This window comes from Copadichromis virginalis, linkage group LG7 (genome assembly GCF_057382275.1).
Source record: "Copadichromis virginalis isolate Kocher_CV1m ecotype Utaka linkage group LG7, C_Virginalis_male_GT1.1, whole genome shotgun sequence".
NCBI classification, from domain to species: domain Eukaryota; kingdom Metazoa; phylum Chordata; class Actinopteri; order Cichliformes; family Cichlidae; genus Copadichromis; species Copadichromis virginalis.
Genome location: NC_140624.1, coordinates 49,953,056 through 49,966,168, shown reverse-complemented (window position 1 = coordinate 49,966,168; position 13,113 = coordinate 49,953,056). Strand labels below are relative to the sequence as shown.

At 42.3% G+C, this 13,113-nt stretch overlaps 1 protein-coding gene across 2 annotated transcripts in view; it reads left to right on the top strand.

Moving 5' to 3' along the window:
* The window catches only part of ccbe1 (collagen and calcium binding EGF domains 1), a 51,711-nt gene that overhangs the window by 28,146 nt on the left and 10,452 nt on the right, over positions 1-13,113 (top strand). The window contains exons 4-9 of one of the 2 annotated variants that reach the window (XM_085463954.1): positions 1,951-2,003; positions 2,179-2,313; positions 2,558-2,695; positions 8,596-8,702; positions 9,736-9,841; positions 10,425-10,564. In XM_085463954.1, coding sequence (XP_085320080.1) covers positions 1,951-2,003; positions 2,179-2,313; positions 2,558-2,695; positions 8,596-8,702; positions 9,736-9,841; positions 10,425-10,564 — 679 coding nt within the window. Of the gene's footprint in view, positions 1-1,950; positions 2,004-2,178; positions 2,314-2,557; positions 2,696-8,592; positions 8,703-9,735; positions 9,842-10,424; positions 10,565-13,113 lie in introns of both variants that reach the window. The other variant, XM_085463953.1, reaches the window with a different exon arrangement.

The following is a 13,113-nucleotide window of genomic DNA, read 5'->3' as shown; positions in this document are numbered from 1 at the left end:
TGTGTGTGTGTGGTTATGTGTGCATGTGCGTGCATAACAAAATTAGTTTTAGATTTCTTCAAACACGTTCATATAAACAGCCTGAAATATTGGAACAGTTTAGTTTTTACTTTTCTTAAAAGCTTGAAAGTCAGTGTTTGGTATGACCACCTTCATTCTTCAACACAGCCTGAAGTCTCTTAGCGAGCTTTCTTCTAATTTCAGTTCAGTTCAGTTCAGTTCATTTTTATTTCAAACATTTCAAACATGTGCCTTCACAATCATTACAAAATATCATTCCATTATTTGTTTGAAAAGGAGTAGGCTGAAGTATTTACTTATTTGTCCCTACCCCCTGCTAATTTCTTTAAGCAGTCTTCAGGAATAGTTCTCCCAGCTTCTTAAAGGACATTCAAATGTCTCCTTTGGATGTTGGCTGCCTTTTTGTTTCATTCTCTGTCAAGATGATCCCACATTGCTGTAATAAGTCTGAGGCCTGTGCTCTGAGGAGGCTAATCAATGACTGACAGTGCTCCTTGTGTGTGTCTTTTTTCCAGGTATGCTTTTACTGCACTGGCAGTGTGTTTGGGATAATTTTGCTGAAAAATGAAGGTGTCGCCAATCAGATGCTTTTAAATAGTGTTGTCAACACGTTCCATCAGCATTCACAAGATCGCTGTTGCAGTCCTAAACATGACAGAGTGCCAAGCAGATGGCTATAGAAAATGACTGTTTTACCTCTTTCCTGATGTCTTCCATATATTTATGACCCAGAAATCTTACACTTGGATCCATCTTTCCATCAGACCTGTTACCGATGATTTTCAGTCTAGTTCTTGGGTAATTTGGCATACCTCAGCCTTTTCTCCCCATCTCCCTGGGGGAATGGGTTCTCAACAGCCACCCTTACACTGAGACCATTTCTAATGAGGCTTTAGTCAACAGTAGATGGATCAACTGAAGGACCTGACGTGTCTCTCAGGACCTGTGTCATGTGTTTTCTGGATTTTTTCCTATTTCTTAAGGACATGACTTTTAGATACTGTTCATCTGCTGTAGATCATTTTTAAGGCCTGCCACATCTTCTTTTGTTCTCCAGTTGTCCACTTTTTTAAGTCCACACTGTACATTATGCTACAATATGGCAGCGTTTCAACTAATAGCTCTTTGGGAATCAACTTGATTGTGCAAAAAATACTATTGTATGTCTGTCAGACTGTGTTATCTTTGGGAGTTTCATGGATTCAATCAGCTAAAGAAATGGAAACAAATTATGTGTTCTTACAACAGACTAGTAACAAAGATACAATTTGAAATTGGCTCTTTGCTAAGTTTTCTGTTATGTGTAAAAACAACACTGGTTCATCCTGTAAGTTAAGAGCCTTTTTTATGTTTCAGTGATTCATAGGTCAGTGTTAAGAGGGTCAATAAGCATTCCATTTAAGTAATTGTTTTATTGGTGCTGAAGTACTACAGTATTTTATACCCGTCAGACTGTGCTATCTTTGGCATTTGTTGTCGATTCAGCTAAGGAAAGGGACAAATTATATCTTTTGGGACAGGTTGCTAAAGTGCCCAAAGGTACAGTTTAAATGTTGTTCTTTGTTAATATTTTTGTTATCTGTAGAGAAAACATTGGTTCATCCCTGTATGTTAGGGGCCTTTTGTAATACTTTAATTATTCATAGGTCAGTGTTAGGCTTAACACACCGAAAACATTCCTCTGAAAATGTTCGGGTACAAGGAGTGGACTGAACATGAGCGGAAAAGCATTTTTTGACCTGAAGAAGTGTTGCTCAAGATCACTTAAAAGAATTGTAAGTCTGGTTCCTTGGAAGCAAAATACAAAGAGAAAAAGAGGAGCTCATTTCTGTATATTCTCACAGTACTGTATATTTTATGTAAATACACCTTTGGTATTAAAGTAGTGAATTTGTCTTCTTATGCACATGTTCCTTTGATATTTTACAGAAAGAAGTGTTGCAAGGGCTTTAAGTTTGTTCTGGGCCAGTGCATTCCTGAAGGTATGAAACTGGATATCTCTCCTGTGCTTCTCTGATTATTTTGGGAATTCTTCCCAAACCCATCCAGTCTTTAGTCTTATAATATGTAATAATAAAAACTTAATGGTAGATGGATCTGAGATGCTCAGTTTCTGTTTTCTTGCTCATACTGACAAAGCGCTTCATTTATGTCCAGACTATGACGTATGCGCCGGCGCCCCCTGTGAGCAGCAGTGTACCGATCATTTCGGCAGAGTGGTGTGTACCTGTTACCCCGGCTATCGCTATGACCGTGAGCGTCACAGAAGGCGAGAGAAGCCCTATTGTCTGGGTGGGTACACCACATACATATTAATCAGTGTCATCTTTTAAAATAATGTTTGATTATTTGATCTTAACGGTCATTTAAAAGAAGCCTGTGCTCCTTTTGTACAAAGACAAAATACCTTACGATGAATATTTTTTATATATATTTCTTTAAATTATCATGAGGTTGTGCTTGTCAGTAAAACCTAAGTGACCCGAAGTGACACTTTGTCTTTCTTTTATCTCCCTCTTGTCACCGCATGATGCAGACATCAATGAATGCGCAGACAAAAACATGACTGCATGCTCTCAGATCTGCATTAACTCTGTGGGGAGCTACAGGTGTGAGTGTGAGAAAGGCTACTTCCTGGAAGAAGATGGGAAAACATGCACCAAGGGGGAGAGAGGTGAGATTGACATTTTCTCTTCAGCCAAGGTCACCTCACAGTCAGACGTGCCCTTGAATAAAGAGACTGACATTTTGTCTTTATTCAAGGGCACCTCTGACTGTGACGTGAAGCTGACAGCTTGTTATTGGTGTATGTGAGCGAGACACCTGGGAGTCATTAGACATCTTCGACCCTTGTGCATGTCAGAATGGTTCTGTCTCCTCAACGTGCTGCTGCCCCTTTGACTCCTGATCTTTCCTGATTTGCTGGGTGTATTTGAAGAAAGCTCAAATGTTCTAGGCGATAAAAAAACATTTTTTTCTTATTTTGCCTCAGATTCAGTTGCAATGAAGCAGTAAAGTGCTAAAGATTTGTTACTTCCTCCCTTGTGTTCATCTTCCATTGCATACTATAGTTCAGCAAAAAGCTGGAGAATGAGAAACTGCGGTACACATCATGCTGCCACTTTATGTCCCGCTGTTTTGTAATATAGTGGGGGAAAATAATATCCAGACAGTTTCACCATTCAACCACAGGCTCGAGACCAAACTAGAAGAGCTACAGTGTGCTTTTTATGGGCTTTGTTTCCATAGGAATGTGAGGTATGTGCAAGTTTATTGATTAGATATTATCGTTTTATGTATTGCATATGAGAGCATGAGGGTGGGAATGGATGTCTGTATCTGTGTGTGCCTGTATGTCTGTGTCTATATGTCAGGTTGGGTATCAGACGCCACCTCTCTAGGGACATCCCAGGTCCTCCAAGGTATGGAGGCCTATCTCTCCCCACCACTCCCCCTGCCAGTGGCAGACGCCCTCAAACATCGGTGCGTTGGTGGTTCTTTGTGTCCGGGGGTGGGCGTCCAGGTACACACCGGCTCACTCCTGGTGGCTGCTTGTCGGGGCTTGGAGCCTGGGGCTCACTCGGGCCACTTCGGGGGTGGGGTGCCCCCGGCCTCTTGGCACTGCAACCCCCCCTGGCTTCTGCTCCGCGGCTGCTGAGTGACCCCTCATCTGGGGTTCTCCTCAGCTCTTTCTGGGATATCGTGCAGCTGCCCCTCTGTTGGTCTTCCTTGGTCTCTTGTGCTCTGGGGGCCTCTGGATGTCTGGAGTCTTGATCTCCTCCATACCTGCTTCATGCCCTGGAGGACGGGGCTGTGGCCCCCCCACACCCTCTAACAGATCATTACATGAAGGAACCTTTTTATACAAGCGCGTCCATGCTCACAGGTGTACACACGGGAGCTCACACACACAAACTACACCCTTTTTGGCTCCTACCTCAAAGCACACTGTGCACTGTCGATCTTACGTGCTGCACAATAATGTTTAATATTTAGTATTTACTGTTATATTCACATACACTCAACAAAAATATAAACGCAACACCTTTGTTACTGCTCCCATTCCCCATGGGATGGACGTAGAGACCTAAAATTCATTCCAGATACACAATATAACCATCCCTCCCAAACAGTGGTCACAAATCAGTCCAAATGTGTGGTAGTGGGCACATCTGCTATATTGAGATAATCCATCCCACCTCACAGGTGTGCCACATCAGGATGCTGATCTGACATCATGAGTAGTGCACAGGTGTACCTCAGACTGCCCACAACAAAAGGCCACCCTGGAATGTGCAGTTTTGTCTCACAGCAAAATGCCACAGATGCCATAAGCAATGAGGGAGCGTGCAATTGGCATGCTGACAGCAGGAATGTCAACCAGATCTGTCGCCCGTGCATTGAATGTTCATTTCTCAACCATAAGCCGTCTCCACAGGCGTTTCAGAGAATATGGCAGCACATCCAACCGGCCTCACAACCGCAGACCTCGTGTAACCACACCAGCCCAGGACCTCCACATCCAGCAGGTTCACCTCCAAGATCGTCTGAGACCAGCCACCCAGACAGCTGCTGGAACAATTGGTTTGCACAACCAAACAATTTCTGCACAAACTGTCAGAAACCGTCTCAGGGACGCTCAACTGCATGCCCGCCGTCCTCATCGGGGTCTTGACCTGACTCCAGCTCGTCGCCGTAACAGACTTGTGTGGGCAAATGCTCACATTCGATGGCGTCTGGCACGTTGGAGAGGTGTGCGCTTTACGGATGAATCATGGTTCACATTGTTCAGGGCAGATGGCAGCTGAGAATGTCCCAGTTCTTGCATGGCCAGCATACTCACCGGACATGTCACCCATTGAGCATGTTCGGGATGTGCTTGACCGGCGTATACGACAGCGTGTACCAGTTCCCACGAATATCCAACAACCTCGCACAGCCATTGAAGTGGAGTGGACCAACATTCCACAGGCCACAATTGACAATCTGATAGACTCCATGCGACGATGTGTTGCACTGCATGAGGCAAATGGTGGTCACACCAGATACTGACCGGTTCTGGGTCCCCAGACCCCCAATAACACAAAAAACTGCACATTCCAGGGTGGCCTTTTGTTGTGGGCAGTCTGAGGTACACCTGTGCACTACTCATGATGTCAGATCAGCATCCTGATGTGGCACACCTGTGAGGTGGGATGGATTATCTCAATATAGCAGATGTGCCCACTACCACACATTTGGACTGATTTGTGACCACTGTTTGGGAGGGATGGTTATATTGTGTATCTGGAATGAATTTTAGGTCTCTACGTCCATCCCATGGGGAATGGGAGCAGTAACAAAGGTGTTGCGTTTATATTTTTGTTGAGTGTAGATCATCATGATGTTGTTTATTATGTTGCTCTTTTTTTTCTTCTGCTTGTTTTCTTTTTTCTTTCTCAACAGGTGATCCAGGGGTCCGTTCTTCGTACCTCGCTTACTACATCCAAGATCAAATCATCGCGCTAACTTTGAGCTCGCTATTCCGGTTCTTCGAACACACCTGTTGTTGACGATTAGTATAGCTGGATGAAGTAATGTGAGATCACTGGGTGGCTTAACAGGGGCTATGCATCGATAGTAGAAACATTGATCGGCAACCCTCTGATTGGTCGGCGAAAATGTCGAAGGAGCGCGCTCAGTATTTTTCGGCAGCAGAGCAAGAACTCTTGAGTGAGGGATTTCAGGAGTTTCAGAGTTTAATTAAAACGCAAGGGAACACTGCAAAGGCTGCAAAAGCAAGGAGAGAGGGCTGGCAGAAAGTTGCTGACAAATTAAACTCGTAAGTAATTTAATAATAATAACAATAATAATGGAGTGGATTGATATAGCGCTTTTCAAGGCACCCAAAGTGCTTTACAATGCCACTATTCATTCACTCTCACATTCACACACTGGTGGAGGCAGCTACGGTTGTAGCCACACCTGCCCTGGGGCAGACTGACAGAAGCCAGGCTGCCATATCGCGCCATCGGCCCCTCTGGCCAACACCAGTAGGCGGTAGGGTAAATTTATTATATTATATTATATTATATTATATCATATTATATTATATTACATTATATCCTCTTTCACACTAGAGCCACAACAGGACCCACTAGAACATAAGATAAGATAAGATAAGATAACCTTTATTAGTCCCACACGTGGGAAATTTGTTTTGTCACAGCAGGAAGTGGACAGTGCAAAAGTTATGAGGCAAAAATTAGAATACAATAAGAATAAATACAGTACACAACTGTACAGAATAGAATAAAATAAAATACTATATACAGTAGAATAAAATAAAATAAATATACAATAAGATAAAAATAGAATACAAATACAAATACTATATACAACTGAGTAAAAATACAACGATGACAGAAAGGATTATTGCACTTAGTATTATTGCATATGTATGGATGTGTGTGCTTGATCAGTGGGAACAAGTAAAAGTGAAATATAAGAATATTCTACAGAATGGTAATATTTATCACTTATATTGCTTTTAGTCTCTTGAAAAGAGACCCTGAAATAATCTGTTTGTTTATAACAGCAACCAAGAAAAGGGCAGAGCAACAAAAGACAGGTGGTGGTCCTGCACCCCCTCGTCAACAAGTTGGTTAAGTAAATAATACCCTCACGGGAAAATCGATATCTCTCTATGAGCACACTGTCGCGCTGAGCTAAAGGATCCTGTCTATCCTGCAATATACGCTGAATTCTGAAAACTCTCCTTATCAATCTTGCACCTTCCGCAATGGGTGGCTCGCGTAAACGGACAGGATATGACTGCGACAGACTTCCCAAATCCACCTTCGCTTTTATAGCCGTGGTCTCCCATCTTGATTACACGAAGTAATTTCCAATTACTACTCTAAAATATGAATTACATCTGTAATAATCACATACATGTAATAAGATGATTAATAGTACATTTCCCTTTTTTTAGGAAATGACCTGTATGTATCTGTGTGAAATCAATAAATGGATCAAGTGCTGCATTATCTTTAGTTACATTGATAATATTTATTTATGGTAAAACAGTGGTGGAATATCGCTGTTGCTTTCATAAAAATGAAGCGGACATACCTGAGTGGTCGCGATCTAATCCTGTTTACATAAAGTAAGCCTGCTCCCCAGTAGGTTTACGCTTACGGATCTGTTGCTATGACAGCAAGTCCCGGATGAGCTTCGGAGAACCGAACGATCCAAGATCACGCGAAATCGTCAACAATCAAATCCAGCTAACTTACTTAGCGAGGTACGAAGAACGGACCCGAGGTGATTGATATATGTATTTTTTGTCTGCTTATTTTGTTGGTTTTTGTTGTTTGCCCTTTATCACATTTCCTTTTCCCCACTGTTTTTCTTTCCCTCTTTCTTTCTCCCCTTTCTTTTCCCCAGTCAAATCTGTCCCGTATTCAGCAAGTGAAAATAAAATAAAATAAACAATAAAAAAAAAGGTGAATCAAATAGACCATTACGGCAAGGCTGGGATGGTCCATTTGGTAAAGTAAATCCGTTGGGCCTTTAGACAATAATTCTGATGGCAAAAGAGCCAAACGGGACAGGCAAAAAAAAGAAAAAGATATTATCGTTTAAATCTGGACGAACGAGCAAAAAGCTGAAAAAGTGGAAAGGAAAGTAAGAAAAAAAGACATGTAGTTATTTTCAGTTGTAACAATATGTTATTAAATCACATTGTTAACTCTGAACTCATTTTAATTCTGCACTTTCCAGCGACTGACTCATTTTTTACAGCCCCCTGCCAACTTTAGTTCAGTAAATCACCCACAATGGTTAATGTACCTTTTCGCTAGTGGATTTGCTTTTCCCCAGTTATTAAAAAAGAGAGTGTTTGCGAGAACAAAACTGCTCAATCTTATATTCATCACACAAAGAAAGCAGTCACTATCCGGTTGTACAAATCAGATCAGAATAAAGTCAGAACTGGTTCATGAATAGTTTCCTCATTTCAGGTTTTAATATCTGTTTCTGAAAAGACTAAAGCACAAACAGAACTATAAGACTAAATAACTGTTTTGCTGCTTTTGCCTTCAGAACATAAGCCACTCATCCCTCACTCTGCTCACACAGCTTATCAGAAACCCATCGAACAGTTACGAAGGCAGCACTGCTGAACATAACAACACTATTTAAATTATTAGACTGTTTTGGCGACAGATTTAATGTAACCTGACAGTAATAACAATTGTGGTTTCCCTTTATGTGGTCAATTTAACACAGCTCTGAATCATACGCTTTAGGTTAACTTTCCCAAAGCATAGCTTTTGGTTTACACTTTATGACAAGCAAGTGAAAGATACGTGGTTCGGTCCCAGGAAGAGACACAATTCCCTTTGGGGGCTACGTCAAGAAGAGAATCCAACATAAATATCTGCCAAATCAAAAATGTGGAGCTTCCCACTGTGGTGATCCTTGTTGAATAAGGGAGCAGCCAGATGTAGCTTCTTCAGTAAAGTCTGTTTTCCGGACAGTTTTCTAAGAAAAGCATTATGTTAACATAAACATTTTCCCATTTCCCAGCAGTACATCTCTTTGAGAAGTCTGATAATGTCATGAATACTGGAACCTGCTCAGCCACGTGTGATGATTTCTACCAAATTAAGATGTCTGTCCTACAGCTTAAACAGAAGGTAAAAAAGTGCGCATTGGATTGGTCCATTTCACCCACAAACTCAACAGAAATATCACAAATCTTGCAAACTGAGCTACACATGTGCATGACAGCAGTATGTTAGTTTTCATTGTGGAACTCAAAAAACTGTTTTTGTTTAATAAAATAAAATAAACATAAAAATGTAGATGTTCTTTAAAGTTTCAGAAAAAAGTAAGTAAAGATTTCATTTATTCATATCATGGAAAGGTTAGGAACCCTCAGTTTGAACACCTGTACCCAAGGTCACAGGCTAAAGTCTTGTATAATTTTTACTGATCAGCAGGTGAACCACAACCTTTCAGTGTGTGTGTGTGTGTGTGTGTGTGTGTGTGTGTGTGTGTGTGTGTGTGTGTGTGTGTGCGCCAGCATGGACAGATGCTTCTGCGTCTTGCATGAATTCTGATTTGTCAGCCCTGGCAGCATGGTGAGGTCTTTAAGGTATTACCCCCAGGGGTCACCAGCTCCACATGATGTTCTACTCAGATCAAAGATAACTTTTTCCTCAAGGATGCTACTTAGTATACAGGAGCAGGAAAGCTCCTGGTCATGCTGAATAATGCAGAGGGGTTGCCTGGCCTTCCATCTGGCTGGGTTACTGCTTATACTGTGGTGCAGATAGATGATCAACTTTAATCTTTGGCAGAGAATAAAATTTTAGCTTAATTTTAGTTTATGTTGGCCCTCCAGGGTGAAAGTTTCATTTCCTGTTTGACATTGCAGGCTTTTATGAGTCATTGTATGTAAAACTGTTTTTAAAACTAAATGCATAATTGTACAGTCAGATATTTGTATGTTTTATATACACTGTCCACTTCCTGCTGTGACAAAACAAATTTCCCACGTGTGGGACTAATAAAGGTTATCTTATCCTATCTTATCTTATCTTATCTTATAACTTCCAAATCAGCTTAAAAAAGGGCTTAATTAATTCAGCAATTTTTAGTTAACTTTCCATGGCATTTACAGTGTTATTCAACCATTTCTTCTTTTTCTTTCGTAACTCCTCTAAGATGGCTTTGCTGTCAAACAGTGCTGGCATCCCTGAGCAGATGACGAGTGAAAAACTCCTATCACCTATGTCTTTACCAGGGCCTCCAGGTTCCCCTGGACTCCCAGGTAAGACACAGCCTCAGTTTCTACGGGAGAACACCAGCCTCTATGAAGAAGTCATGACGTTAAGCAAAATGTTGGAAGTACTGATAGGCTAGATGCATTTAGGCACACCTTACATGAAAATATTACTGACAGCACTTATGCTATTAGTAGGTTTAAGCCCACACTGGGGTAATGCACTTTTTACAGCATGGTAAAAATGCATTAATCAATAATAATCAATAAAATACAAGAGTATTTAGTTTTCACAATTCAAAGCATTGGACAACTTTTAATTTTGACCTGTTAATAGAGAATTAATATTTGTACCATATTTAACTGCAAACTATAGGTAACCTCAAATTGTAAACCTCTGAAAAGCTAAAATCCAAACTTCAGGGTGTTTTTGTGGTCATCCCTCTTTTAAACAATGTTAGCACACAGTGCAGGTTTTCCTCATATAATATAGGCATTGTTGGCATCATCTTAACATTGAAATCTCTCTAGTACAGCTAAGAAGCATCTATTATGCAGAGTCTGTGTGTGTCTGTGTGTGTAATCTCTTCAGTTGTTTCCTACCCACTCATATCAGTGTGTAATACTTCAGGAGATCCAGGACCAGAAGGCCCTCCAGGAATTTCAGGACAGACGGGGCCCCCTGGACCACCTGGCCCCAGAGGCTTAATGGGACCCATTGGACCAACACCCGACCTGTACCACATCAAACGAGGCCCTCGGGGACCTGTGGTCAGTTATTAAATCCCTGTTTTACAATTAAAAATTTACGCAGAATTTAACAAGAAAAACTAACGTTCGTCTTGGATGAAACAAACAGCCTCACAGCATTTTATATCCAATTTGTCTTTGTTACGTCCGTCCCCCCACCACGGCGTAGGGTATAATTCTGAATAATCAGTGACCAACGCATAAGCCGCTGGTTGTGATTATACAACTTGGAGAGGAAAACTAAAGGGTTGTGATCTGTGAATACTTGGACTGACCTCTGACCTGACTCTGTATAGACTTCAGAATGTTGCAAGGCCCACAACAAAGCAAGGGTCTCCTTTTCAATGGTAGAATACCTGAGCTGGTGTTTGTCAAACTTCCGAGAGAAGTAACTTACAGGATGGTCAATGCCCTGGGTATCCTCCTGGAGAAGCACCGCTCCCGCCCCAACTGCGCTGGCATCTATTTCCAGTTTGAATGGTAAAGAGAAGTTAGGAGCAGACAAAACAGGGGTGCAACAAAGTAAGCCCTTAAGGCTTTCGAAAGCCTGCTGGCAACTCTCAGACCAAATAAACGGCTTTGAGGGGCTGGTTAAGTCAGTGAGGGGGGCAGCAACAGAAGAGAAATTCTTACAAAATCGTCGGTAATATCCTGTCATCCCAAGGAACCGCCGCAGTTCTCTCCTGGTGGTTGGTTGGGGGAACTCTCTAATCGCAGTGACTTTGGCATCTGCAGGGCGCACTTTTCCTAGACCAACTTGCTGGCCAAGGTAGAGGACACTGCCTCTGGCAAAATCACATTTGGCAAGGTTCAAAGTGAGAGATGCATTTTCTAGGCTAATGAAGACTTCTTTCAATGTAGCCATGTGGGTTGACCAGTCACTGCTATACACAACGATGTCATCCAAGTAGGCTCTGCAGTTGGGGATGTTTCCCAACACTTTATTAACCAGTCTCTGAAATGTTGCAGGGGCATTGCACATGCCAAAAGGCATAACCGTATACTGCAGAAAGTGGTCAGGAGTGACAAAAGCTGAAATCTCAGATGCTTGCTGTGTCAAAGGCACTTGCCAATACCCTTTTAACATATCGAGTTTAGTGATGTATTTTGCAGGCCCGATTTCATCAATGCAGTCATCGATAAGAGGTAAGGGATGTGCATCCGGTACAGTGACAGAGTTCACCTTTCGGAAGTCGGTACAGAATCTTGGGCTTCCATCTTTTTTTGTGTCTAAGAGACATGGTGAACTCCAAGAGCTGGAGCTTGGCACTGCAAATCCATTCTGAAGAAGATACTCAACTTCCTGTTTTATGATCTCCCTCTTTGCAGGACTAACCCGATAAGCGCGCTGTTTGATTGGTGTAGGGTTAGTCAGCACCACATCATGTTTTATGACAGAGGTTTGAGACGGGATATCACTGAACAGAGATGGGAATCCCGATATGAGTGTTATAATATCATTACTCTGTTCAGCAGGAAGGTGGGACAGGTATTGTGTTAGGGTCGACAATATCACAGAATTACCTAGTCGAGCACTTTGAGGCTCAGCACCCCGTAACACCAACCCATCTTCATCTGGAGTAATCTCCACCTTGGTCACCGAAGCCATCGGAAACGTAGCCACAGATGGCACAGCTGAAGGTTCACGAGAGTTGTACAGCTTCATCATGTTGACATGACACACCCGAGTGGGACGTCTGCGATCTGGGGTCTGAATAATGTAGTTAGTCTTGCTGAGTTTTCTCTCTACAACATAAGGACCAGAGAACCTAACGGAGAGAGAGGAGCTGGGCACCGGAAGGAGAAGGAGCACTCTGTCACCTGGCAGAAATGAACGGTCAACAGCCCGCTGATCAAAGTGTCTCTTCATTTTCGCTTGTGACGTGGCTAATACCTTCCTGGTTAAGGAATAAGCCCTCTTCAACCTGTCATTCAGTGTCTTGACGTACTCTGGAAGGCTTTTGGCGTTGTCAACCGGTGTAGCTAGCCTTTCTTTAAAAACCTTCAAAGGACCCCTCATCTCACGCCCAAACACAAGTTCACTGGGACTAAATCCCAGAGATTCTTGGGTTGCTTCCCGACAGGCAAATAAAACAAGTGGAACACTTTCATCCCAGTCCCGTTGGGAACTATAACAGTGTTTCCTTAACATAGACTTCAAAGTCTGATGAAACCTCTCTAGTGCCCCCTGACTTTCAGGATGGTAAGAACTCGAGGTTATGTGTTCAATGCCTAATGTTTTCAGGGCTTGGGCAAACACTCTAGACTTAAAGTTAGTGCCTTGGTCTGTCTGCACAACCTTAGGCAGACCAAAGGTTGAAAAGAATCTCAACAGTGCTTTGACAACAATCTGAGCTGTTATTCTCCGTAGTGGGATTGCCTCGGGAAACCTGGTTGAAACGCACATGACAGTCAAAAGAAACTGGTTTCCAGTTTTAGCTTTAGGTAGAGGCCCCACACAGTCAACAATCACTTTTTGAAATGGCTCCTCTACTACTGGGATAGGACAGAGAGGAGCTGGGGGGATTACTTGGTTTGGCTTGCCGGTCATTTGGCATACATGGCAAGTA